The sequence below is a fragment of the Somniosus microcephalus genome, chromosome 10 (assembly GCF_052327205.1).
Source record: "Somniosus microcephalus isolate GS21.2 chromosome 10, FLI_Smic_1.0, whole genome shotgun sequence".
NCBI classification, from domain to species: domain Eukaryota; kingdom Metazoa; phylum Chordata; class Chondrichthyes; order Squaliformes; family Somniosidae; genus Somniosus; species Somniosus microcephalus.
In genome coordinates this window covers 199,478,416-199,503,531 of record NC_140996.1, presented here as the reverse complement: position 1 = coordinate 199,503,531, position 25,116 = coordinate 199,478,416, and the positions used below count along the sequence as shown (strand labels likewise).

The 25,116-nt window shown below is 44.8% G+C and overlaps 1 protein-coding gene across 6 annotated transcripts in view; it reads left to right on the top strand.

The window, feature by feature from the left end:
* Positions 1 to 25,116, top strand: part of LOC147111992 (F-box-like/WD repeat-containing protein TBL1X) — a 330,596-nt gene that overhangs the window by 246,560 nt on the left and 58,920 nt on the right. For all 6 annotated transcript variants that reach the window (XM_085999446.1, XM_085999441.1, XM_085999444.1 and 3 more), the window contains one exon: positions 8,012 to 8,157. In XM_085999446.1, coding sequence (XP_085855572.1) covers positions 8,012 to 8,157 — 146 coding nt within the window. The remainder of the gene's footprint in view (positions 1 to 8,011; positions 8,158 to 25,116) is intronic.

Here is a 25,116-nt window from a genome sequence, read left to right as displayed (position 1 = left end):
AAAGATATGGCGTTTCCCGCGCTTTCCCGCCGCTGCTGCCGATGACGACGCTGTTTCCCGCGGTTTCCATTCTTTTTTTATTTATTTATTTATTTACAGTTGGAGACTCGTTCCCGCCGGACTTTCTCTCCAGGTCTGAACGCTGACCTGCTTGCCGCGCCGGCCGTCTCCCGAGTGCTCCCTCCCAGTCCGTTATTGTTTGACTCCGATTTCGCTGCCTGTCTCAGCTGTAGAGCCAGCCGCTGGAGCCCCAGCCTGACGCCCAGGAAGGATTAGCGCAGTACCTGCCACCAGCTTGGCCAGCTGGTGAAACCACAGCTTCCCTCACTTTCTTGAGTCTTCTGGACGCCCGAGGAATCGATGTCCTTGAGGTGCTGCCGAATTGCAGGTAAGTCCGTTTCCACTTCGTCGCCACTGTTGTGTCCGTGTGTTGATAAAGACACTGAAGACAGGAGTTGGTTCATAGGTGTTTACTAAGCAAAGTCTGGGGGGGGTTCTAACGGATATACACAATATACAGGCTTATACAGCCCGAGTGGCCATTACCGGCACTACAGCACACCTGGGGCTCTTAAAGGCACATACACTACAGAAGAAACTTCCTGTCGAGATACAGGATCGATGCACTAACTAAAGTAATTAACAAAAACCGTTTCTGTTTGTTCCCCTGGACAAGCTTACACAAACTTAACTAGATATCGGGGCCAGTGATAACTATGACTCAATTGTGAGAATCTAAAAACAGAGGCGCCCATTTAACCAGAGAAAGAGAGGCAAAAAAAAGTCTCATCTGAATAAATGGCCAATTTAAAGGTAGAGTACCCTTTATCCGAACTTCCGAAAACCGAAACCCTCTAAAAACCGAAGGTTTTTTCGTTCAGCGTAAGTCCAGCATAAGTCGTGCGCACGACCCCCCGTCGACCCCCCCCCCCCGCGGACCCCCGCCGGCCCCGACCCCCGCGGATCCCCCCCCCCCCCCCCCGCGGGGGGGTCGGCGGGGGTCCGCAGGGGGGTCGGCGGGGGTCAGGACCGGCGGGGGTCCGCGGGGGTCGGGGCCGGCGGGGGGTCGTGCGCACGACCCCCCCGCCGACCCCCGCTGACCCACCTTCCGAAATCCGAAATTCTCCGAAAACCGAAACACGGCTGGTCCCGAGGTTTTTGGATAAAGAATAAGTTTAGGTTAATTGAATTGGTGAACTCTATATAGGGTAAATTTTATGAATTTACATTACTGGTGCAGACTTTTTAAAATATATTTGTCTGCAGGATGCGGGTGAGGCTGGTAAGGCCATATTTATTGCCCCTCCATTGTTGCCCTGAGGGAATTAAGAGTCAACTATGTAGTTTGGGACTGGAGTCACATGTAGGCCAGACCAGGTAGGTTCCCTTCCCAGAAGGGCATTCGTGAACCAGTTGAATTTTTATGACAATCAAGATCATGTTTATTTGATCTGGTGCTAGCCCACAAATCACCAGATTTAATGAATTCAATTTTTCAGTTTGCCATGGTGGGATTTGAACTCTCAATCTTTGGATTGCTAGTCCATTACCATAACCACTACGCTAGCCTACAAATTTGTACCCTTTACATGGTGGAAATATATATTGGTAATTCAGCCAGAGAGTTCGATGGGCCCCTCATGATTTTACAGCTATTAAAATGATGCTGATTGTTTGGAAACAATTCCTTTTTAATTAAGATTTGATCAGTTACCCACTATGACGAAAGGATTTCCAATATTTAGATCCAGTGAAACATATGTTCTCATGAGTGAGAAGATCTGCATATTGGGTGGAAGATGATACAGGTCAACAATGAATGATCTTGTATGGTCTGAAGAGTATTATGTCAAGTGTTTCAGGCAAGAAGAGAGACCATCGCTAAGATTTGTGAGCTTCTTACTACAAATTTGAAGTAATTTCTGTCAACCTCCAAGGAGTATCTGAGCAGTTAACAATCGAACTGCCTTGAATATGTTAAGCACAAAGAGGTAGAAATTCCTCTTCTGCACTTGCCAGTCCTTAGTTTTCGACCCATTTACTTTAATAGTGTGAAAGTCATAGGCTGATAAAAGCAGAAGCAGAATTTCTATTGTAGGATATTTCCAAATTCCTGACATTAGGCAAAGCACAATGTAACAGTTTCTATAGCAGCTAATCAAAATATACATGTAGTGTTACTTAACACAGGAAGAAAAGAAAACCAACAGGTAGCAACACCAAAAGTTTTCTGCACACAGGATTTCCTCAATTGCAGGATGCTGTGGACTGTTTGCATATTCAGATATGGGAAACCAGTGTTAATCCTGTGGCCTACATTATCAGGTTGAACGGGAAACTGTTCAACCTCTGTCGCCTCCAGTCCAGAGCCAAGGTCGTCCCATCCTCTGTCGTTGAATTACAGTATGCAGACGACGCTTGCGTCTGCGCTCACTCGGAGGTCGAACTCCAAACCATCGTCAACACCTTCACCGAAGCATACGAGAGCATGGGCCTTACACTAAACACCTGTAAGCCAAAGGTCCTCTACCAACCTGCCCCCGCCACACAGTACTGCCCCCCGATTATCAAAATCCACGATGAGGCCTTGGACAACGTGAACCACTTTCCATACCTCGGGAGCCTACTGTCAACGACGAAGTCCAACACCGCCTTCAGTGTGCCAGTGCAGCCTTCGGTCGCCTGAGGAAGAGAGTGTTTGAAGACCAGGACCTCAAATCCGGCACTAAGCTCATGGTCTACAGAGCAGCAGTGATACCCGCCCTGCTGTATGCCTCAGAGACATGGACCATGTACAGCAGGCACCTCAAAGCACTGGAGCAGTACCACCAACGCTGCCTCCGCAAGATCCTGCAAATCCATTGGCAGGATAGGCGCACCAATGTCAGTGTTCTTGCTCAGGCCAACATCCCCAGCATCGAAGCTTTGACCATGCTCAATCAGCTCCGATGGACGGGTCACATTGTCCGCATGCCCGATACGAGACTCCCAAAACAAGCGCTCTACTCGGAGCTCCGGCATGGCAAGAGAGCCCCAGGTGGGCAGAGGAAACGCTTCAAGGACATCCTCAAAGCCTCCTTGAAAAAGTGTAACATCCCCATCGACACCTGGGAATCCCTCGCCCAAGACCGCACAAATTGGAGGAGAAGCATCTGGGAAGGCGCTGAACACCTCGAGTCTCTTCGCCGGGAGCAAGCGGAAGCCAAGCGCAAACAGCGGAAGGAGCACACGTCAACCCAAGCACCCCACCCACCCGCCCCTTCAACCACCGTCTGCCCCACCTGTGACAGAGACTGTAGGTAGTGAATTGGACTCATCAGTCACCTGCGAACTCATTTTTAATGTGGAAGCAAGTCATCCTCGGTTCCGAGGGACTGCCTAAGAAGAGAAGAGAAGACATTAACAGGAAGTAATTCCATTCCCCCAATATGCAAGTTGTTTGTGATGTATGGAAAGTCAGGTTTCTCACTGCAAAATATCCTGGCCCAGCACATGATTCATTCATCCTTTTAAAATTCCTATCTCCTTGCAATGCTCCAGAGGATAACCATTTAATTGGATGCTGTTAGCTGATCCATATAAACCCTGACTAATGGCACATGCACACCTGAGTTTGAGAGGTGCTATAGCAGGCTTCAGTAAATAAAGATAGATGTGCCTTTGATATTTCTGATGGTGCCTTATCCTATGACCTGAAATAAGTCTGCCAAAACTTAGCGTATGTTCAACAATCTGGCTATAAGGTGAATTGTACGTTCACAGATCAAAGAGCAGTAACTGTCTGATACAGGGTAATAAAAAAGAGGTTACAACTGATTGCACCAGGGACGATGTCCCAGAAATGTCAGGAATTATCTAATTGAGAATTACTGTACCTGAATAATAACAAATATGAGCAGATATGAATAACTATCCCTTTTTCTGATGATTATTATGAATGTTGTTTATCTGTTTCTGTCTGGTTACCCATTTTACTATAATAAAAATGATACATTTGGTGCGGATTTCCTGTTCGCTAGAGTGTGTCATACTGCAAATTTCTCTGTCACACTTGTATATAAATAGCCTGAATTTAGGAATAGCAGGAAGCATATCCACATTTACAAATGATACTAAGCTAAGAAATAGAATAACTTGCAAAGAATAGAGCAGAAAATTGCAAAAGGACACAGATTAAATGAGAGGGTGGAATGATGGCCGATGCACTTTAATGGAAAAAAAGTGGATTTTTGGCTGTACGGTTAACAGAAGGGAGGATAATCTAAGCGGTAAAGCACTAAGTGGTAGGCGAACAAAGGGATCTATGGTCCAGGTACTGGACATTAAAAGCTAGCTCATGGGTGCAAAAAGCAATTGTAAAGTTAATGGGAGACTGGGATCCATCAGAAGAGGTGCAGAATGTAAAAGCAAAGAACAGAGCACTGTAAGCAGACCTAATATGCAATATTGGGGTTAGATTTTAACACTTGGGCAGCCAGCCGACTGTTCTGACAGCGAAGAGTTTGCTCAGGCCCCATTTAAACAGAGCCGGCAAGCTGCAGGGGTTCAATGGGTGTCCTGACGTAGTTCGTCGGATTCGGGACCAGGCAATGTCAAGCGGCCCAGAGTAGGTCCTGGGGGAGGCCATGATTGCGATGCGGAGGGCAGAGCCCAAGGCAGTATCAGCCCAGATTATTTTAGTGGGACCTGGAGGAGCATTCCTGCTTCTCCTGGACTCTCAAAAATGATTTAAAACTTACCCTTTTCTGGCCTCTTTGGCTAGATCACTAGTAAAACTGTTTGAAGTGTGCACAGTGCTCTGCTCAGTTCTGTCTTAAAATAATGATTTGCATATTAAAAGGGACCTATTGCCTGAAACAAGCAGATGCTTCGGCCGCCCATTGGTAGGCCCCTGTAAAAAATGGCGATCGCTGGAGCGTTGACGTTAATGGAGCGGTAAATCTGCTGACCCATTTTGAGGTCGTTACCGTCCTGTTCAAGTCGATTTTTTTGTGATTTTAAAATCAGTCCCATTGTGTTCTGTTTTTGGTTCTTCATCCTAGGAAGGATATACTGCCCTTAGAGAAAGTTGAATGATAATTCACCAGGGCCGATACCTGAGATTCTGGATAAACCTGGGTCTTTCGGATGATACGTTAAACCGAGGCCCCGTCTGCTCTCTCAGGTGGACGTAAAAGATCCCATGGCACTATTTCGAAGACGAGCAGGAGAGTTATCCCCGGTGTCCTGGCCAATATTTATCCCTTAATCAACAACACTAAAAAAAAATCTAATTATCTGGCCATCATCACGTTGCTGTTTGCGGAAGCTTGCTGTGCACAAATTGGCTGCCGTGTTTCCTATATTATAACATTTCAGAAGTACTTCATTGGCTGTAATGCACTTTGGGATGTCCTGAGGTTGTGAAAGGTGCTATATAAATGCAAGTCTTTGTTTCTTTTATAAATGTAAATTTTACAAGATCCTGCAACACTGGTTGGGCCTCGCGATTTTTACAGGGGCCTACCTACACAGCCAGCACTTAGCTAAGTCTTGAAGAAGCGGTGGAGGAGGCTCATGTGGAGCATAACCGGCATGGACCTGTTGGGCTGAATGGCCTGTTTCTGTGCTGTAAATATTTTGTAATACTTTGTAAGAAGGTAACTGAGCACAAGTCCCTAGTTTCCCAGTGACATTAAACAGTGCAATTGGAACACAGAGGATATGCCTCGCTAGTCACAGCTACATAATCAATGGCCCCTTTCCATCTTGAATGACCCCATTCTAATACCTTATAAATCTGTCTGATTGTCTTGCTATCTATTGGAATATTGAACATTAGGATCAGCAAAATATTTTTCAAATGTTATGTTGCAGAAATCGGTGTGTGAGGGAAGTTCAAAAACATAGGATTACAACATTCACCTCCAGTAATCTAAGCCTTACCGGAGTACAGGTAGACTATCCTTTATCCACACTTCTGAAAACCGAAAACCTCTGAAAACCGGAAGTTTTTTTGTGGAGCGTAAGTTGTGCGCACGACATAACCCGAGTGGCGCCAAACATGACCCGACGCGGCTGATGCTTTTCTGACCTGATTTGTGGGCAGCTTAGCGTAGGAGTCAGCCGATATCTGGCTTTCCCACAACTGGCGGCGGCAGTCGAGCCCCAGACCCCCGCTAAGTCAAGGAATTCAGATACGGAGCAGGGGGAGCTGTAAACAGACTGTGAGCGGCAGCACAGAGAAGCAGGAAGGGGAATGAGACACGGAACAGTCGCAAGAGGTAGCCTGAACTTTTAAAATTTATATTAAATACAAATACTAATTACGAAATTAATTTAATGTTCAGAGTTTCCCAGTCTGAAATAATACCTTCTGAAATCCGAAAACCGAAACACAGCTGGTCCCAAGGTTTTCGGATAAGGGATAGTCAACCTGTAATTCCCAGCACACCCTTATTATTATACTTATGTTAGTGGAAGTGTTGAAAACTTGATATGCAGCTATTAATTACTATATATGCTATGGGAAGTATGACATGGAACTTGCTTTTGTATAAACCTGGTCTATAGTGTTGCCTTAAACTATTTACTGTGGAATTTTATTTCATGTATACGTAATGAGTATTAGAGATTAAGAAAGAAAGTTGCAGTAAATGAAAATAGCATTTTGTCAAAAATATATGTGGCATGAATTTCAATGGGGATTGTCTTGTTCAACCACCGTAACTCTGGTGGAAGAGCCATGGAAACTCTGGCTCTTCTGTCAAGGTTACCACAGGCCAGTGGAAGAACCCTATGATCTTGGCCAATTTGGTTTGAAGCTGTAATGCCCCCATTGCACCTTTCAACTACACCATTAAGCAGTGCTGCTTAACAAAACAGACATGACAATTTGATGTGGGTTGCTTAGGAAAGCATCCGCTGTTTAAAAGTTGTGCCAACATATATCTTGCGTCATCAATATTTCCAAACTGTATAATTGAAAGAACTAGGATCCCCATATCATTGTAATTTAGAAACCATGAATTTCTCCCAAATTACTGATCTCTGACAGAAATATAAATATATTTTATGCTATATGTAATATTTTGTATGAAGTCTCAACTCTAGACCAAATTGTTTTAAGAAGGTATTGCATCATTAATTGCGCATACTGTAGGTATTTGCAGAAATTATTTTCTTGAAATTCCTCATGCAAACAGGAAGTGAGAAATAACGACAATTTGCATTTACTGACTACTATTAATGCAGCAAAACATCCAAAGGATCTTCACAAGGCAAAGTTGGAGGGGTTCAGAGTTCAGCAGGAGACAGATGAAGAGTTAGGGAGGAGTAGCTGAAGGTTTGCCCAAAGAGAGTAGCTTTAAAAGGGGTCTTGGAAGGTGCGGAGAGATGTGCCAAGCCAGAGAGAATCCCGCAATGTCTGAAAGCAAAAACAGCAACGGTAGAAGGCAAAGGGGTGCACATTTGAGCAACATTGGAAGAGTGGAAGGTGTGAACTGAGATTTAGGACTAAAGGAGGTTGTAAACATAGGGAGGAGTGAGTGGGTGGAGGGATTGTAGATAAGGATGGGGATTTTGAAGTTGATACACTGATAGATGGAGAGACAGTGGAGGTTGCCACGGGCAGAGTGATATGTGAGCAGGAATTAGTGTGAGATAGGATGCTAGCAGCAGAGTTCTGGATGAGGGAAGAGGGATTGTGGCTAAGGTTCAGTGTTTATTGCAGGAGCCAAACAGGATGGCTATCGTCATGGCAGTGATGAACTGGAGAATGTTCTGGCTCATACATGACTTAGGACAAGCAGTCAGACAGCATAGTGCCAGTCAGAGAATCAAGGGTGGTGAAGGTGGGGTAAAAATGTGGAAAATAAATGGAATGTTTCTCATTGTTAATGCGAAAACCATTTAGATTGTTAAAGATTGTAACCAGGCAGACCATGGTGTACTGCTCTTAATAAACATGCATGACCTCTGTGGATGATTCTTACTTGTAACTTTTTAATTAATTTTTAAAAATCTCTTTCAGGTTTCTCTCATTCAGCATTCACGTTTGGAATAGAAAGTCACATAAGTCAGTCAAACATCAACGGGACACTAGTGCCACCTGCAGCACTGATCTCTATCCTTCAGAAAGGATTGCAGTATGTTGAGGCAGAGATCAGCATCAATGAGGTAATATGATGGCAAGCAATACATATTACATTTAACCCAGTCACTTCCTGGTTTCTGCTAGATAACAATTTGTAGGTTTGACAGTTGATTGACTTGCTGTTTGTTATATTTTGACATTTATATATGATTATATGCACAGAGTAGAAAGAGTTTGAAAGAAGGACGGTTGAATTTCTCTGATACTGTTTCAGTGTTAAAGTAAGAGTTGTATTAAGAACCTGTATAGAATTATCTATATTGGTCATTTTAAGTGCTAAAACCCATCACTTGGTAGGAGCAGCTGAAAATCTTTGGCATTTCTTAATCGATTGCCAGCCACATCGAAGGCTGACACAATAACCTCACTTTGGTGGTGCTGCTGGAGCTGCTTGTAAAACTCCAGGTGAGCACCAGGAGCAAATGTCGTCAACATCGTGCACCCTAACCTTTCAACCAGTAGCTACAGCATCTTGGGCTTTACCACCTGCCACAAGCATCTTCAGCACAGCCCTTAATAACACCGCTCCTTCCACAGTATCCTGTTCCTATCTTCCAAGCATCCCTTTTCAAGCCCTTCCGTGGCCTACTGTTTCAAATGTGTCTGTAATTGAAGAGTCTTTGACCGTACCAAGTCAATCAGTAGTTTATAGTAAGTGTTACAATGCAGGCTATGTCCCAAATTTTTTATTCGTGCTCTCCACAAAAGTCAGCTTCCGCAGGCGATCCCGCGCATTCTAAGGAATGAAACTGGTATAGCAAAACCACAGTGTGAACAGTGAACCCTTCTACTATTGGAGTATGCACTGGAAATAATACGGCCCGCCCACAGCCGTTCCCCACAGTCTCTCCGAACTAGTGGGGAACACCACACTGAAAATGTAGCTCAGGTTAAAAAAAACAAATTTATATTTATTAAAAGTGCATTTATACCAGAAACAAGAATAAATCAGATTTTAAAAAAGTAACAGTTCAGCCCTTAATTCTCCCTGTTACTTTAAAATGATTTTGCTCAAACCAAAACAGCAAGAATATTTGCACATCCTAGCTATTGGCCCGGAATTTGCGGTGGGTAATAACGGCAAACTAACAGAGTTCACCGTTACTACCCCTTTGAAACTGACCTCAACTTCACGATTTAGTGCATTTCTAAACGCGGAAATCCTGAAGTTGCGGTCTGACACTGGCTGCGCTGTGGTTTCCCCCCCGCCCCCCTTTATAGCCGGCAATCAGTGAAACTGACAAAAACTTGGACTTTTCCATAGTAATATCGCTGTTAAATACCCCATTAAATGTTGGGCCTTGTTGGATTAGGTGTAACTGGGGTTTTAACAGCGTATTGACTGCTAAACAAACGTTATGGCCCTGGAAAACTGATTCTAATTTTGTGGAGTGTCAAATTTCTCCATTATGATAAAAATTACACTTTTTTGAAATAAATACTTTTTTATATTTTTTAAAAGTTCATGATTATTTCAGTTTCTACCTTATCCCCATGTGAGAGCCCCAATCTTTGTTTCGCGCTCTAACATTTTTAAAAAGCCAGGATAAAAGCAGGTTCTCATTTCCTGCTTCTCTGTCTGTGAGAATTCCGCAATGTGATTAGCTGCTTAGACAGCTTGTTGACGTCACAGCAGATCGTATTGGGGATTCCCCACTATACTGCGCTGAAATCTCTTGCGCATCAAAAAAGGCAAACTTCTCGCCACAGATCGCGAGATCCCTGTGGGCAACTTTCTTCGGGGCCAGCGGCGATCGCCTTTGCTTCGCCACCGACCGCAAATTCAGGGCCGTTGTGTACATGCGAGGGAACTGCACGAACTAAACTAAACGGCTAGGGAAGGCTCGTCAAATTTATTCCCAGATTGAGGGAGTTTATGGCTAAAGAACTGTCATTCAAAAATCAGAACAATGACTCAATGTCTTGCATCCCATCTCAATTGGCAGTTACGCCCTGCATCTGTTTTAACCAGAAGGTGCTAATTCAAGGTACATCTGGCTAGCTTTTGATAAACAGAGCTTATGGTTCAGCCATCAGGAATTATGGTAACTTCACATGTATTAATGCATCTCAAGCCTGCAGTATTTGACCAGCCTGATATGGGGCTGTTTACAAAGGGGTGAACAAAAGGCAGACCAACCCCACTCTATCCCCACCCCCCGTCTTCTGCAATTCAGCGTCAAAACCAGACAGGTTTTGTATTCTGTCCTTCACAAAGAAATATCTCCGAGAAGGGAGTCACCGAAATAATTATCAAATCATTACAATAGCAAAAAATTCCTAATAGAAATTCTGATAATTTGAAACAGGACAGATCTTCTGGTCCATCACATTAAGATCTGTAACCTTGCTTACCTCCACTGCTAGTTCAACTCCTCTACATAGAAACATAGAAGATAGGAGCAGGAGTAGGCCATTCGGCCCCTCGAGCCCGCTCCGCCATTTAATGAGATCATGGCTGATCATCCAAATTCAGTACCCTGTCCCTGCTTTCTCCCCATATCCCTTGATCCCTTTAGCCTCAAGAAATATATCCAACTCCAACTCTTTCTTGAATATATTGAATGAATTGGCCTCTACCACTGAAACCCTCATCCATGCCTTTGTCACCTCCATATTCAACTATTCCACTCTCTTCCCGTCCTTTGAAAGACTTCAACTCATTGAAAACTCAGCTGCCCGCATCTTATCCCACACCAAGCGCCGCTCGCCCATCACACCTGTCCTCGCTGACCTACGTTGGCTCCTGGTCTCCCAGTACCTCAAATTTAAAATTCTATCATTGTGTTTAAATCTTTTCATAGCTTTGCCCCTCCCTAACCCTATAAACTCCTAAAAGCTCCCCCGCCCTCTTCCCTCCGCACCACCAACACTCCTATAAGACTCTTCTTAAAAAAAACTATTCTTTGACCAAGCTTTTCAACACATCTCCTAATATCTCCTTCTTTGGTTCAGTGCCCATTTTATTGAAACTCTTTGGGACATTTTTCAATGTTAAAGGTGCTATATAAATGTAAGCTGTTACTGATAGAAATTAGTGACATGCTACCATTTGTAAAGAAACCTCAATACCCTATGTATTTGGGTACTTTCTGAAAATCCCTGGGAAATCACATCAATCTAATAAATGTAGATTGAGCAGTGCATGAGTGCAACTTCAGGATGGCCATTACACAATCTGTACTAAATAATACTAAGAAATTAGTGAGCAGTTGTTAATATGTCACTAAACATAAAATGCTGAACATTGTTTATGTACCCAGTGGATGGGCTGCAAATACCGATTCATTTAGATTTTTGGCCCCTCAACATCTGGGAAAAGTTGGAGGGCAAAACAAGGAGAAAAAAACTGGCTTAGTCGCAGAAGGGTAAAAGAACTAATGGACGTGGTTCTGAGTCTTTCCATTATCTGGCACAAAATAGACCTGAACAAAGTCTTCAGCTTTTAGCCAGTCACAGCTGAAAATGTATTTATACTGTATCTGTTATTTAAACAAAGCAGCAATTTTAACATATAAAAGCAATAGAAACAATGGGACCACAAAGACCTGCTTTGGTGCACAAAAGAGCTGTGAACACACAACTAAAACAAATCTGAAATTTTCAATGTAAAGCACTTAGTATGCAGTGTCCATTTCCTTGTGATGAGCGCAGCAATTTTTAGGAAAAACATGTACATTCGAATAAATCAAGCAGCTATTTCAGTCTCGCAGCTTCGGTCTAGTGTCTAATTTGGATAATTGTGCTCCTGTGTTAACAATCAGTACGTGAATGTGCAAATAGCTATGTGATCTGCAAAGAAAGCTCTTGCAGAAAAGTGTGTACGCCTGTCCATCCAGTTTATTTTCTAGTTGAGGAGGTTTTTGGAAGAAGGTGGCTGCCTAGACAGTACTGCTGAAATGTGCTTTGCTATTTTCTTTGTGTCAAATTCAGTAAAATGAACAGCAAAAACATTACATCATAGTACTCAGGCTCAATTAAGTCAAGCTTGAAGTAAACAGGAGATGTGAATAAGATTGGTGGATAGGCCAACTGAATTATTCAGAGCAGGTGCAGCTTCTTTATTAGATGTCATCAATTTAATACATGCCGGGGCTTCACTGCTGTATTTAACCCTTAGGATGAAATGTGCGCGCACGCTTGTTTATTCCTTCACTAACTCGGGGAGGTAACGTGATGTAGCTCTGCATCATAAACTGCCTTTACGTGTGCTCTAAATGTCTGTAAACCACAATGGTGTGACTTTGAGTGTTCATTTTTTCCCCCTAATTTTATCCCCTTTCCTGAAGTATGTGACTCTATGCTACGCTTCATTGTCTATGTATCAGCCTAGACAATAAAGCTAGGATGTTCTGCTGGAATTATGCCAACTCCCTGGCATAACGCTAGTGAGCAGGGGTGGAAAATTGAGCAAGGATCCGTGCCACTAGCTTCCCCTCATTTTATAAATCTTTTACAAAATGTAGACTTGAAACTGATCATTTTCAATATGTTACGATGCAGTCTTTGTGTGTAGATAGCAGGTGCAGAATTAGGTTCGGTAGCGCCATTGCTTGGGCGCTACAGGTACCATTCGGGGACCAAAATGGCGTCCACGCTTTATACGCCATATTGGTGAAGGCGTTAGCCCGCGCGTAGCTAACGTTCGCCAGAAGTATGCAGAGTAGGCAGGTCATGACGTCAATCAGGGTGCAGCACAGATTTGATGCCAGCGGTGCCATTTTGGAGCTCCACGCTCCAGGGGCGCCCCCTCTTAACATTGCATAGCCGTTTCAAGTTACAAAAGTCTGTAGGTCTGTGGTGAGGCAGGTGCTGAAGGACTTTTTGCTGACTTCAAGGCTTCTGCATAAACCAGTTGCTCCCAGACATGAGTGAACTAGTAGGCACCTTGGAATACTGTATGACTGGGAGAACGAGCAGAGACCACGGAGAGCAGGACCAGCTGCTAGAAGAGGGAGGAGGATGAGGGGCGATGGATTCTCATCAGGAGGCCATATCTGCCCAGGGTATTCGGGGAGCAATTCTCCTACCTGAACCTCAGCGAGGAACAATGTGTGAGATGTCTGCGCTTCAGTAAGGACATCCTCACTGAAATCTGGCAACTGCTGCAGCCACAACTGCAACCTCAGCAGGGCATAGATACATAGAAGGTAGGAGCAGGAGTAGGCCCCTCGAGCCTGCTCCGCCATTCAATGAGATCATGGCTGATCATCCAAATTCAGTACCCTGTCCCTGCCTTCTCCCCATATCCCTTGATCCCTTTAGCCTTAAGAAATATATCTAACTCCTTCTTGAATATATTTAATGAATTGGCCTCAACTGCCTTCTGTGGTAGAGAATTCCACAGGTTCACCACTCTCTGGGTGAAGAACAGCATTGTCAGTGGCTGTGAAGGTGAACGTGGTGATGAACGTTTATGCGTTTGGCTCTTTCCGAGTGTAATGTATCCACGTTTGCTGATGATACAAAGCTAGGTGGGACAGTAAGCTGTGAGGAGAACACAAAGGGCTGGATTTTCTCAATGGAGACGTGCTGGAGGCGGGACTTCTGGTTTCCGGGTTTCTGTCCTGCCCCCAGCGACGTCTGACCAACCCACGCTATTTTCCCTTGATTGACCTTGTTAAGCCCGCCCTGCGTGCTTACTGGCCAATTAAGGGAAAGCCAGTGACAGATGACGTCAGCATATGACGCTTCATCTGTTGAAAATTGGACACAATACTCCAGTTGAGGCTGAACCAGTGTTTTATACAGGTTCATCATAATTTCCATGCTTTTGTACTCTATACCTCTATTTATGAAGCCCAGGATCCCATAAGTTTTTTTAACTGCTTTCTCAACCTGCCCTGCCACCTTCAACGATTTGTGCACATATACCCCCAGGTCTCTCTGTTCATGCACCCCCTTTAGGATTGTACCCTTTAGTTTATATTTCCTCTCCTCATTCATTCTACCAAAATGTATCAATTTGCACTTTTCTGCGTTAAATTTCATCTACTACATGTCCGCCCAATCTGCCTCTTGAAGTCTATCACTATCTTCTTCACTGTTTACTATACTTCCAAATTTTGTGTCATCTGCAGATTTTGAAATTATGCCCTGTACACCCAGATCCAAGTCATTAATATATATCCAGAAAAGCAGTGGTCCTAGAACCGACCCCTGGGGAACACCTCTGTATACCTTCCTCCAGTCCAAAAAACAACTGTTCACCACTACTCTCTGTTTCATGTCACTTAGCCAATTTCGTATCCATGCAGCCACTGTCCCTTTTATTCCATGGGCTTCAACTTTGCTGGCAAGCCTATTACGTGGCACTTTGTCGAACACCTTTTGGAAGTCCATGTACACCATGTCAACCGCATTGCCCTCATCAACCCTCTCTGTTACCTCATCAAAAAACTCGATCAAGTTGGTTAATCACAAATTGCCTTTAACAAATCTGTGCTGGCTTTCCTTAATTAACCCACACTTGTCCAAGTGACTGTTAATATTGTCCCTGATTATTGTTTCTAAAAGCTTCCCCCACTACCGAGGTTAAACTGACTAGCCTATAGTTGCTGGGTTTATCTTTACACCCTTTTTTGAACAAGGGTGTAACATTTGCAATTCTCCAGTCCTCTGGCACCACCCCCATTTCTGATTAGGATTGGAAGATTATGGCCAGTATCTCCGCGATCTCTTCCTTCACTTCCCTCAGTGTCCTAGGATCCGGTCCTGGTGCCTTATCTACTTTTAAGTACAGCCAGCCTTTCTTGTACCATGTCTTTAATAATAGATTCTAGCATTTTCCCTACTACTGATGTCAGGTTAACTGGTCTGTAGTTCCCCGTTTCCTCTCTCCCTCCTTTCTTAAATAGTGGGGTTACATTTGCTACCTTCCAATCTGCAAGAACCATTCTAGAATCTATGGAATTTGGAAAAATGACAACCAATGCATCCACTATCTCTATAGCCAACTCTTTCAAAACCCTAGGATGTAGGCCATCAGGTCCAGGAGATTTATCGGCTTTCAGTCCCATTAATTTCTCCAGTACTACATTTTTACTAATACTAATATCTATCAGTTCCTCATTCTCACTAGACCCTTGGTTGCCCACTATTTCTGGGATTTTTTGTGTCTTCTTCCATGAAGACAGACACATGGTGGAATCTTACCTGGAAGGCCAAGTTCGAGGCGGGACTGCTGGTTTTCGGGTTCCAGTCCCACCCCCAGCGACGTCTGACGAGCTGACGCTATTTTCCCCTGATTGGCCTTGTTAAGCCCGCCCTGCAGGCTTGCCAGCCAATTAAGGGAAAGCCGGTGTCAGATGACGTCAGTTGATGACGCTTCATCTGCCGGTTTTCTTAAATGCATATGCACCACACTTGTTTGACAGATGATTTGACAGCAATGAGGTGCTGTCAAACACTGACAATCGCTGTCCAAAGGTGAGCCCTTTCACCCAGGCTCTCCAAATACTCTCTCCTTAGGATAAAACAGATGGCAGCTGTAGCTGAGATTGCAGAAGCCATCTGTCACTTCTCCCGATGAGATGAGTCTACACAAACACTTCACAGCTTGTCACCTGCAGAAACATCTAAACACATTAACCATTACTTTCATAACTTTCCTTTACCTCTGATACTCACCAGTGTCACATTGAAACCTTTAAACCACTTTTTCAGCTGTCATATATACACAAAAATTACAGTAGACCCACATCATGCCTCACTTACCCTGGCGGAGTTCCCCGACGTCGAGGAAGCCTGCACCAGCAGTGGGAAAAAGTCTCTTAACTGCCTGTTAACTACCTGTTAACAGGCAGTTAAGTGGCTGTAATCCTCTTCCCACCTCTGGGAGTCAGGACCCTGCGCAAATCGGGGACCCGACTCCCGGGAAGATTGGTTGGAGGCGGGTTGGGAGCGGGTTTGGGACCCGCTCCCATTTTGGGGGATTTTCCCAGCAGTCCCGCCTCCAGACCCACCTCCTCAGGGCTGGTAAAATCCAGCCCAAATGTATTTGTTTAATTTCTCTGCCATTTCCTTATTCCCCATTATAATTTCTCCTGTCTCAGCCTGTAAGGGACCCACATTTACTTTTGCTAATCTTTCCCTTTTTACATACCTATAGAAGCTTTTACAGTCTGTTTTTATGTCTCTCGCTAGTTTACTCTCATTCTATTTTCCCTTTATCAATTTCTTGGCCCTCCTTTGCTGCATTCTAAAATCCTCCCAATCCTCAGTCTTACTACTCTTTTTGGCAGCATTATAAGCCTTTTCATTTGATCTAATACTACCTTTAACTGCTCTTGTAAGCCACGGTTTGACCACTTTTTCTGTGGGATTTTTGTGCTTTAAAGGCCAGATCCATAATGCCTCCTTCCTCGTTGGGCCGGAAATGTACTGATCAAGAAAGTTCTGTAACATTCTCCTCAACCAATACTGCCACACTACCTCCTATCTTTCCTGAACACCCTATATCCAGGAATATTTAATACCCAATCCTGCCCTATTTTGAGCCAGATCTCCGCCGTTGCCACGACACCATATTCCCATGTGGCTATTTGCACTTGCAGCTCACCAACCTTGTTTACTATGCTTCGTGCGTTCACATACACATACACTGTAAACCTATCTTAGACCATCCTGTGTTCGCTCTTAGTCTGACCCCACCTAATACCTTACTATTTCTTACTTTAGTGCTATCCGTCTCTCCCAATCCTTTGTGCCCATTGTTTCTCCTTTCTAATGCTACATCCTGGTACCCATTCCCCAGCCAACTTAGTTTAAACCCTCCCTAACAGCACTAGCAAACGCCCCCGCAAGGATATTGGTACCGGCTCTGTTGAGGTGCAACACGTCCAGCCTGTACAGGTTCCATCTCCCCCAGAACCGGCCCAAATGCCCCAGGAATCTGAAGCCCTCCCTCCTGCACCATCTCTCCAGCCACGCATTCATCTGCTCTATCCTCCTATTTCTATACTCACTCGCGCGTGGCACTGGGAGTAATTCAGAGATTACTACCTTTTTGAGGTCTGCTTTTTAATTTCTTTCCTAGCTCCCTAAAATCTGTCTGCAGGACCTCATCCTTTATTGTCGTTGGTACCAATATGGACCACGACCTCTGTTCACCCTCCCCCCTCAGTGTGTCCTGCAGCCACTCAGTGACATCCTTAACCCTGGCACCAGGGAGGCAACATAGCATCCTGGAGTCACGTCTGCGGCCGCGGAAACGCCTGTCTGCTCCCCTAACTATCGAATCCCCTATCACTATTGCTTTCCCTATCTTCCTCCCCACCCCCCCCCCCCCCCGTACAGCTGAGCCACCCGTGGTGCCATGGACTTGGCTCTGGCTGTACTCCCTAGAGGAACTGTCGCCCTCACCAGTACTGCTTGGAGAGCGAGATGCACTCGGGGGACTCCTGCCTTGCCTGCCTGGTCCTCCTCTTCTGTCTGGTGGTCACCCATTCTCTCTCTGCCTGCGCACTTCTTAGCTGCGGGGTGACCACCTCCTGAAACGTGCTATCCATATAGCTCGCAGCCTCTCGGATGCACCGCAGTGACGCCAGCTGCTGCTCAAGCTCTGAAACCAGCTATTTAACCCCTGCCCCTAACTTGAAGAGAAAAAAAAAGTGTGACTTTACCAACCAATCAGTTACCAACTATCCTGTGACATTACTCCTTGTGTTTTTTTTTCAATCGCTGCTCAGCTTCCTTTATGCCGCTGCCGTTGCCTCCACTGCTGTGGCTCCCGCTCAGGCCTATGCTCTGTCCTGGGCCTTCTCCGCCTCCCTTTATGCTGCTGCCGCTCCCGCTCAGGTCCGCGCTCAGCAGTGCTAAGTGTGTGAGCGTACAGTGATTCTTGGTAGGTGAGTGATGGGAGTGTGGTGAATTGAATGTCTGAGGCTAGTGGTGCAGTTGGTAGGATAGAGCATTTGAAGATGCATTCACTGACCTTCACCACTCGTGTGAGGTCATTGAACTTCTTGCAGCACTGCATCCTGGTCCTCGAGGCTAGACTCCTGGCATTGACCTTCACATCTATCTACTTCTGCTGCCTTTTGAGCATGTGTCTGGAGGGCCTCTTAGCCCCCTGTGGATACAGGACATCTCTCCTCCTTTCCACCTCGTCTACCAAGACCTCCAGTGCAGCGTCAGAAAACCTTGGAGCCCCCTCTCTCACTTGCTGTGCCATTCTTCACTGTTTCCCAGGTCAGAATTACTTCTTGCACAACTGCCAGCACCTGCTCCACCCACAATGCACCTCCCCTTTAAGAGGTGCAGTCTAGCTTTAAGAAGTGCTAGGAAGTTAGGATTTTGGGCCCCCTGCTGATGCATGCAGCCAATGAACAGTGAGGTTAGTGCTGGCTGCACGCAGACATCGTGCTGATCAGCAGGCAGCACGAAGATGGCGTGCTGCCTGCATTTCAAACAATGTGCACGGGTTAATCGCGCATCGCGATTCCCACACCTGTTTTCGGGGGCTATCAATTTAGCCCCCAGTACATTTTATTCCAGGAAATCAGATTTGAGAGTGATCAGATTGAAGTAGATTTTAACTGCAGACATTGAATGGATGGGCAGCGGGAGGAATACCTGCCTGTTCTTGCCAGTGGGAGGCCCTGTCCATTTCGAGGGACTGGCCTCATTACCATGGCGCCAAGTAGCTGCATGCCCCTAATGGGCGTCGCACTGCCACTCGCTGGTTCTGGGCCAGCGCAATAACAGGAAGGCCAACCTGGCCGGCAGGAACATAGACTGAGGAGACGGGGGTTGGATGATTGCAGAAGGTCCCAGTAAATAATGATGGTGGAGTGTGGACAGGCTGATGAATGATGCAGGCCGATTTTAACCCCTCTACTGTTCAATTTCCGCCAGGCGGGTCAAATTAAAATCGGCCTCCGAGTTTAAATGAAACATTTTAAAACACAATAGTGCTTCTTGTACCTGATTTTGTTCGTCAAACTAGAGATTTGCTGATGAGCCAGTAAATGCACTCAGTTCTGATTATATGCAGCAATTAAACTTCAAAATGCAGATGCTTGCAGGCCTAGTTCTTTCCAGTAAGAGCTGAAATGCTATTTCATCACTTTGTCTGAAACTGTTTTCAACCATCTCGTAATTAACTCCTAAGGCTCAATTATGAAAGAGCAAATAAGGCTCCCCCGATGGCTCAGGGAATTTATCTAATGAGTATTTAAACAGGATTGATTCCTGCTCTGAGTTGAGTGAGCTGATCTCAGTCAAGCTGGTGGTAGCAGAGGCATTACAATTGGTCTCAGGGTTAGAGAGGAGAAACTTCAGCTGCTGGAAGTGGCAGTTTGTGCACACTGGGCTTGGTTGTGAACCCCCTTTGATGAATAGTGTCTCTGCTCACTGTTAAGGCACGCACATGAATAATGGTCTTGGGCTATCAGCAGCTGCCTGGCACCCATGGTCCAACAGCTGAGCAAGGAGTGTTCCGTGCTTTCAGGATGGGAACTAAAAGGAGAAAATCGATGAGAAAAAAAAGAAATGGAAGAGTTGACTCCTTGCAGTGACTCCTAACTGAAGGATCAGTGCATGATAACATTATTCTTATTGTGTTAGGCATTAAGGCACGTTAGACATTTATGTGGTCGTAAGTGCATTCAGTTACTGCCCTGCTGGGAATGCTGCATATTCCAAGACATAACATCTTACTTACTAAATGCAGCAAATTAAGGCACTAATCATTGCACAGCTGCAGTGATCATAGTTTGGCACTTAAACAAGCAGGAAATAAGGCACTTGACCCCTATAAGTCCCTGGGAATTATACAAGTGGAGCCGATTGCAAAATGACAACCATAACACCATGAAACAGGAAGGGCTGTGTTTGTGGTGACTGTGGCCAAAAAAATTGCCATGTTCAGGACTGGCCTCATTCCTTCACCTCACAGATCAGGGGAAAGGCCTGAGAGGTGGCTAACTAAACCTCCAGAAACAAAACACACTTTGTGGTGCTGCAGGTTACCTGACCAATGACTCACAGTGAAAATATGAGGCTGCTACCAGCATATGTTGGCCCCATTTAAATGGATCAAATGCAGTCCCACATCATGCTGTTTGCCCAGTTGAAATGGATACATTGGAGATTTGGGGGACCTAACCTCATGCTGGCCATTTAAATGTTATGTGCACCTGAGCAGTCTTTCTGTTGTTTGCGTTTTCTGTCCAACGTTGCCACATCAGTTGTTTTTACTGTGAATTATGATATTTTTACACTTTTAGGGTTTTTCAGTGTTTTTAACTGCTGCAGGCATTTTGGCCCGGCAGGGAAGCCATCACTCGGAGCCCAACCTGTCTATTTAAAGAGGGCACCGCTGGCTTTGGGCAGGTGCACTTGCCTCTTGCAATTTTAAATTGAAGTTTGCGGGAAAGGCGTGAAAATCCGTCCCCTGAACCCCCTGCCTGGTTTTGGCCTATGCTGCTCTTTTGTCAGCAAATGCAATAGCCAATTGCACCAGAGAAGTCCACCGATCCTGGTAGAGTTCATGTCATAGGAGACTTGACGAAGGAGCCTGTTCTTGAGGTTGGGATTGAGCCTTCAAGGTGGCTTCTGATTGGACCCACAGTGAAGTTGACTTCTGTTGGAAGTTGAAGACGCAGATACACAGTGACAAATATGCGCACAACCTGCATCCCAAGCCTGGATGTCAGTAAGTATTATGCAACTAGGTTGATCTAAAATTACTTGACGTGTTTCGTCTTTGAAAGATGACGGGCATTGCAGTATTTATTGTTCATCCCTGGCTACCCTGAGGGCATTGAGTCAATCACATATTGTGGGAATCTTGTCATATGTAGGCCAGACAGGATAGGTGTGGCAGATTCCCTTCTCTGAAGAAGATTAATAAACCAGTTGGGTTTTTACTCTTTCTGGCACCTTTCACATCCATTTTCTGGCACTAGTCCACAAATGACCAAAGTTATTAAATTAAATATCTCAAGTTGCTACAGTGGAATTTGAACTCATAACTCTCAGGGTTGCTAGCCCAGTACCATAACCACTAGGCTACTGCAGCCCAAATTAAAGAGATGTGTGCACTTCGAGGTAAGTGTTTGCATATGTAGAGCAGAATTTTAACCACTTAAGACCATACCCTCTGGCCAAATATTCCTGTGTCTGTAGCCAATTCAGATTAGGGGAGGTACTCCTATTGGGAAATTGGACTGGGTCAGTTCTCTGCCCTGCAGGTGCAGTCAATCTCGTGCACTGGGACAACCCAACCTATTTTTCCCACTATTGCAAAATTGGAACTCATGAGTTGTCTTTAGCCATCAGTTGATGTTTTTCATCCACTAGCATGTAAAATTTACTGCTGCTATTAAGCTTGCATTGTAATTTGAAAACTGGACTTAATACAACCAAAGTTGCCTTAATGCCTGAATTGCTATTTGCTATGTGGAGATAAATGAGCATAAAAATGACCGAGTCTGAACATACATAAGGTTCTTAGTTACATTCAAGTCTCTAGAAAATCTGTACTCAAGGGACATATAGCTGCTCGATTTTAAACGGTCTCTCTCAGTTTCTGAGCTCCGAGCTGAACAGCACACGAACGAGTGTTAGAATTGACAAAATAACCAACTTGCTGTAGTTTCAGATACTGAGCAACGTGGGTTGTGGGATTCAAGGAATTTTTAATTTTTGGCTTCATTGATCCTGTGCGGTTGTGTGTTTATTGGCATGATTCAGCCTTTTGTCAATCAACTGTCTACCATAAAAGTCAAGTCATGACGTGTACGAAGATGCAATTAATATATCAGATTTATGTATTTCAGTATGTAATGTCACTGTAGAATGTACCGACTTCCAGTTCAAAAATGTTTCAATCGTTTCTCATATTTCAATTGCTGGTCTATATCCTATTCAGAAGAAATTAAAATAGCCATTAACCATTTTGGTGGATTTATAATTGGCGGGGACATGCAAAAAAAAACATACAGACTTGCAAGACATTTCTGCCCACAAGTTCTGAAAAGGTCTGCAAGTCTCCCAACTGAAAGATGCATCATAAGAAACAAGAAGCACTTCCAAGAAATTTGAATTTGAAAATGCCTTTACAAAGTCACCTTTTTAAAAAAAAAAAAATGGGCATGTATTCCATTACTCTTATATCAAACATTTGAATTCTACATATCCAAACAGTTCTTGTAATAAATCATTATTAAACTCAGTCTGCTTCAGCTAGAAGGGAAGATGTTAATGCTGTGTGCATGTAAATGCCCTGAGGTACTGTACACATGTAAATTCTGCAAGTTAGCTAGCTGCACACTCCCACACTTTGAAGAGTTACGCAGACTGCTGGTTCATAACTATTTGATATGATCTCCACGCCTATCAAATCTTAGCATATTCCAGCACATTGCCACAGGTGCCGTAGACTTCCGACTCATTAATATCAAAACTGAACAGCTAAACTCGAGCATATTTTCAGTGTAACGTCCACGGGCAACGTGATGCAATCATCATTTAGGGCTTTCCAGAGTGGTCTCTGCTAATGTGTGCTGCATGTTGGGAGATGTCAGCCTGCAGTGATTAACTGCATTGCCCTGAATTTCAAACCAGAAATGCCCCATGGAACAGTAATTGTTCAATGCTGCAGATAGTGCTTCAGTGTCACCAGAAATTGGGTGCCATTTGCAATGAGGCCATATTGGTTCACCGTTTTAGTAAACATTAAGGAGGTGAATTTCCCCAACGCCCCTTCCCCCCAGCGCCCCTTCCCGTGCAAGCGTAGTAGATGCAACACTTGCCCTTTTACCTCCTCCCTTCCCACCGTCCAGGGTGCCAAACACTTCTTCCAGGTGAAACAGCGATTTACTTGTACTTCTTGCAATTTAGTATACTGTATTTGCTGCTCACGATGCGGTCTCCTCTACATTGGGAGACCAAATGCAGATTGGGTGACCGTTTTGCAGAACACCTCCGTTCAGTCTGCAAATGTGACCCTGAGCTTTCGGTCACCTGCCACTTTAATTCTCTGCTCTATTTCCACTCTGGCCTCTCTGTCCTCGACCTCTTACACTGTTCTAATGAAGCTCAACGTAAGCTCGAGGAACAGTACCTCATCTTTTGATTAGGCACTTTACAGTCTTCTGGACTCAACATGAGTTCAACAATTTCAGACCATAACCTCTACCCCTATTTTCAGATGGCCACTGTTGATGATTCTGCTATACCCATTTACACCTCTTCTAGACCCATCTTTTGTTTGTTTACTTGCACCATTACCATCTCCTTTTGCTTTGTACAATCCTTTTTCTTCTTAGGCAGTCCCTCGGATCCAAGGATGACTTGCTTCCACTTTAAAAATGAGTTCTCAGGTGACTGATGAGTCCAATGTGGGACCTACAGCCTCTGTCACAGGTGGGGCAGATTGTGGCTGAAGGGGCGGGGGGGTGGGGTGCTTGGGTTGATGTACGATGCTTGTGCTTGGCTTCTGCTAGCTCCCGGCGAAGAGACTCGAGGTGTTCGGCGCCTTCCCGGATGCTTCTCCTCCACTTTGTGCGGTCTTGGGTCAGGGATTTCCAGGTGTCAGTGGGGATGTTGCACTTTTTCAAGGAGGCTTTGAGGGTGTCCTTGAAGCATTTCCTCTGCCCACCTGGGGCTCTCTTGCCGTGTCGGAGCTCCAAGTAGAGCGCTTGTTTTGGGAGCCTCGTATCGGGCATGCGGACGATGTGACCCGTCCATCGGAGCTGATCGAGCGTGGTCAAAGCTTCGATGCTGGGGATGTTGGCCTGAGCGAGAGCACTGACGTTGGTGCGCCTATCCTGCCAATGGATTTGCAGGATCTTGCGGAGGCAGCGTTGGTGGTACCTCTCCAGTGCTTTGAGGTGCCTGCTGTACATGGTCCATGTCTCTGAGGCACACAGCAGGGCGGGTATCACAATCATACCTTTTCTCACTTAATCTCTCCTGCCTTCCATCCTATCACAGACCTTCCCTTTTGTTCTTTCCTCCCCTCCCCTCTTTTCCCTGCCCCTGCACTTCCTTAAAATTTGTTACATCTCTAACTTTTTCCAGTTCTGACGAAGGGTCATCGACCTGAAATGTTAACTCTGATTCTCTCTCCACAGATGCTACCTGACCTGCTGAGTATTTCCAGCATTTTCTGTTTTTAGTTTCTCAAATACACTGTCACTTTGAAAATAGAATGGCCCCTAATGATACCAGGGATGGAAAACTATAGTTATGAGGAGAGGCTTGAAGTAAATATAAGTATGATATTTGACTGTAAGGAATCCGGAAAGTCAAATATTTAAATGAGAAACGGGCAAACCTTTGTTGGGACATTCCAGGAGCTCATGCATGGGAGGGGGTTTCTGTGCAGTCCAAATGTGGAGTGCACTTACACTAACAGGGTTTGGCAACTTCACTGCATAGCAAAGCCGTTTACTCTTTTGAGTCATCAGTGGGAAACTTTTATGTGTACACTGAGCCGTATTGCATCTGTCGCATATTACTTTACTGCAAATACCTTTCCCAAGTCGAGGCAGATTGTTTTCTGGACTAGAGATAAGTCAATGAGAGAAGTATGTTGACAATGCAATTATATTCCTGATTACATTGCTATTTTGATCACTATTAACTCTTAGATTATCCTTCGTTAAAAGTCACCAACTTTCACCCTTTTTTATGCTCAGCAGAAACCGTTTTCACTGATGCAGGTAAGCACCTTTTTAAAGGGTTGCTTAAATTCCGTGTCTCGTACTTGTTAAAACTGTTTGGAATTCCCCCCCCCCCCCCCCCCCTTGCGTGTTTATTTGCCACCTCTTTTCAAGGCAATGAGTAACTGTTGGGGTGAAGTTCCACTGAACTCTCCAAAATGGCCATTCTTCACAAGGCTAGGTACTGTCGTCAGGCTGTTTTAACATTGGGTGCATCACACCAGAAACAAATCCTGTCCTCACCCAATATCAACGCACATACGCTTTTCAGTGGATAGCCATCATCAGCAGGAATCTGGCATCATTTTT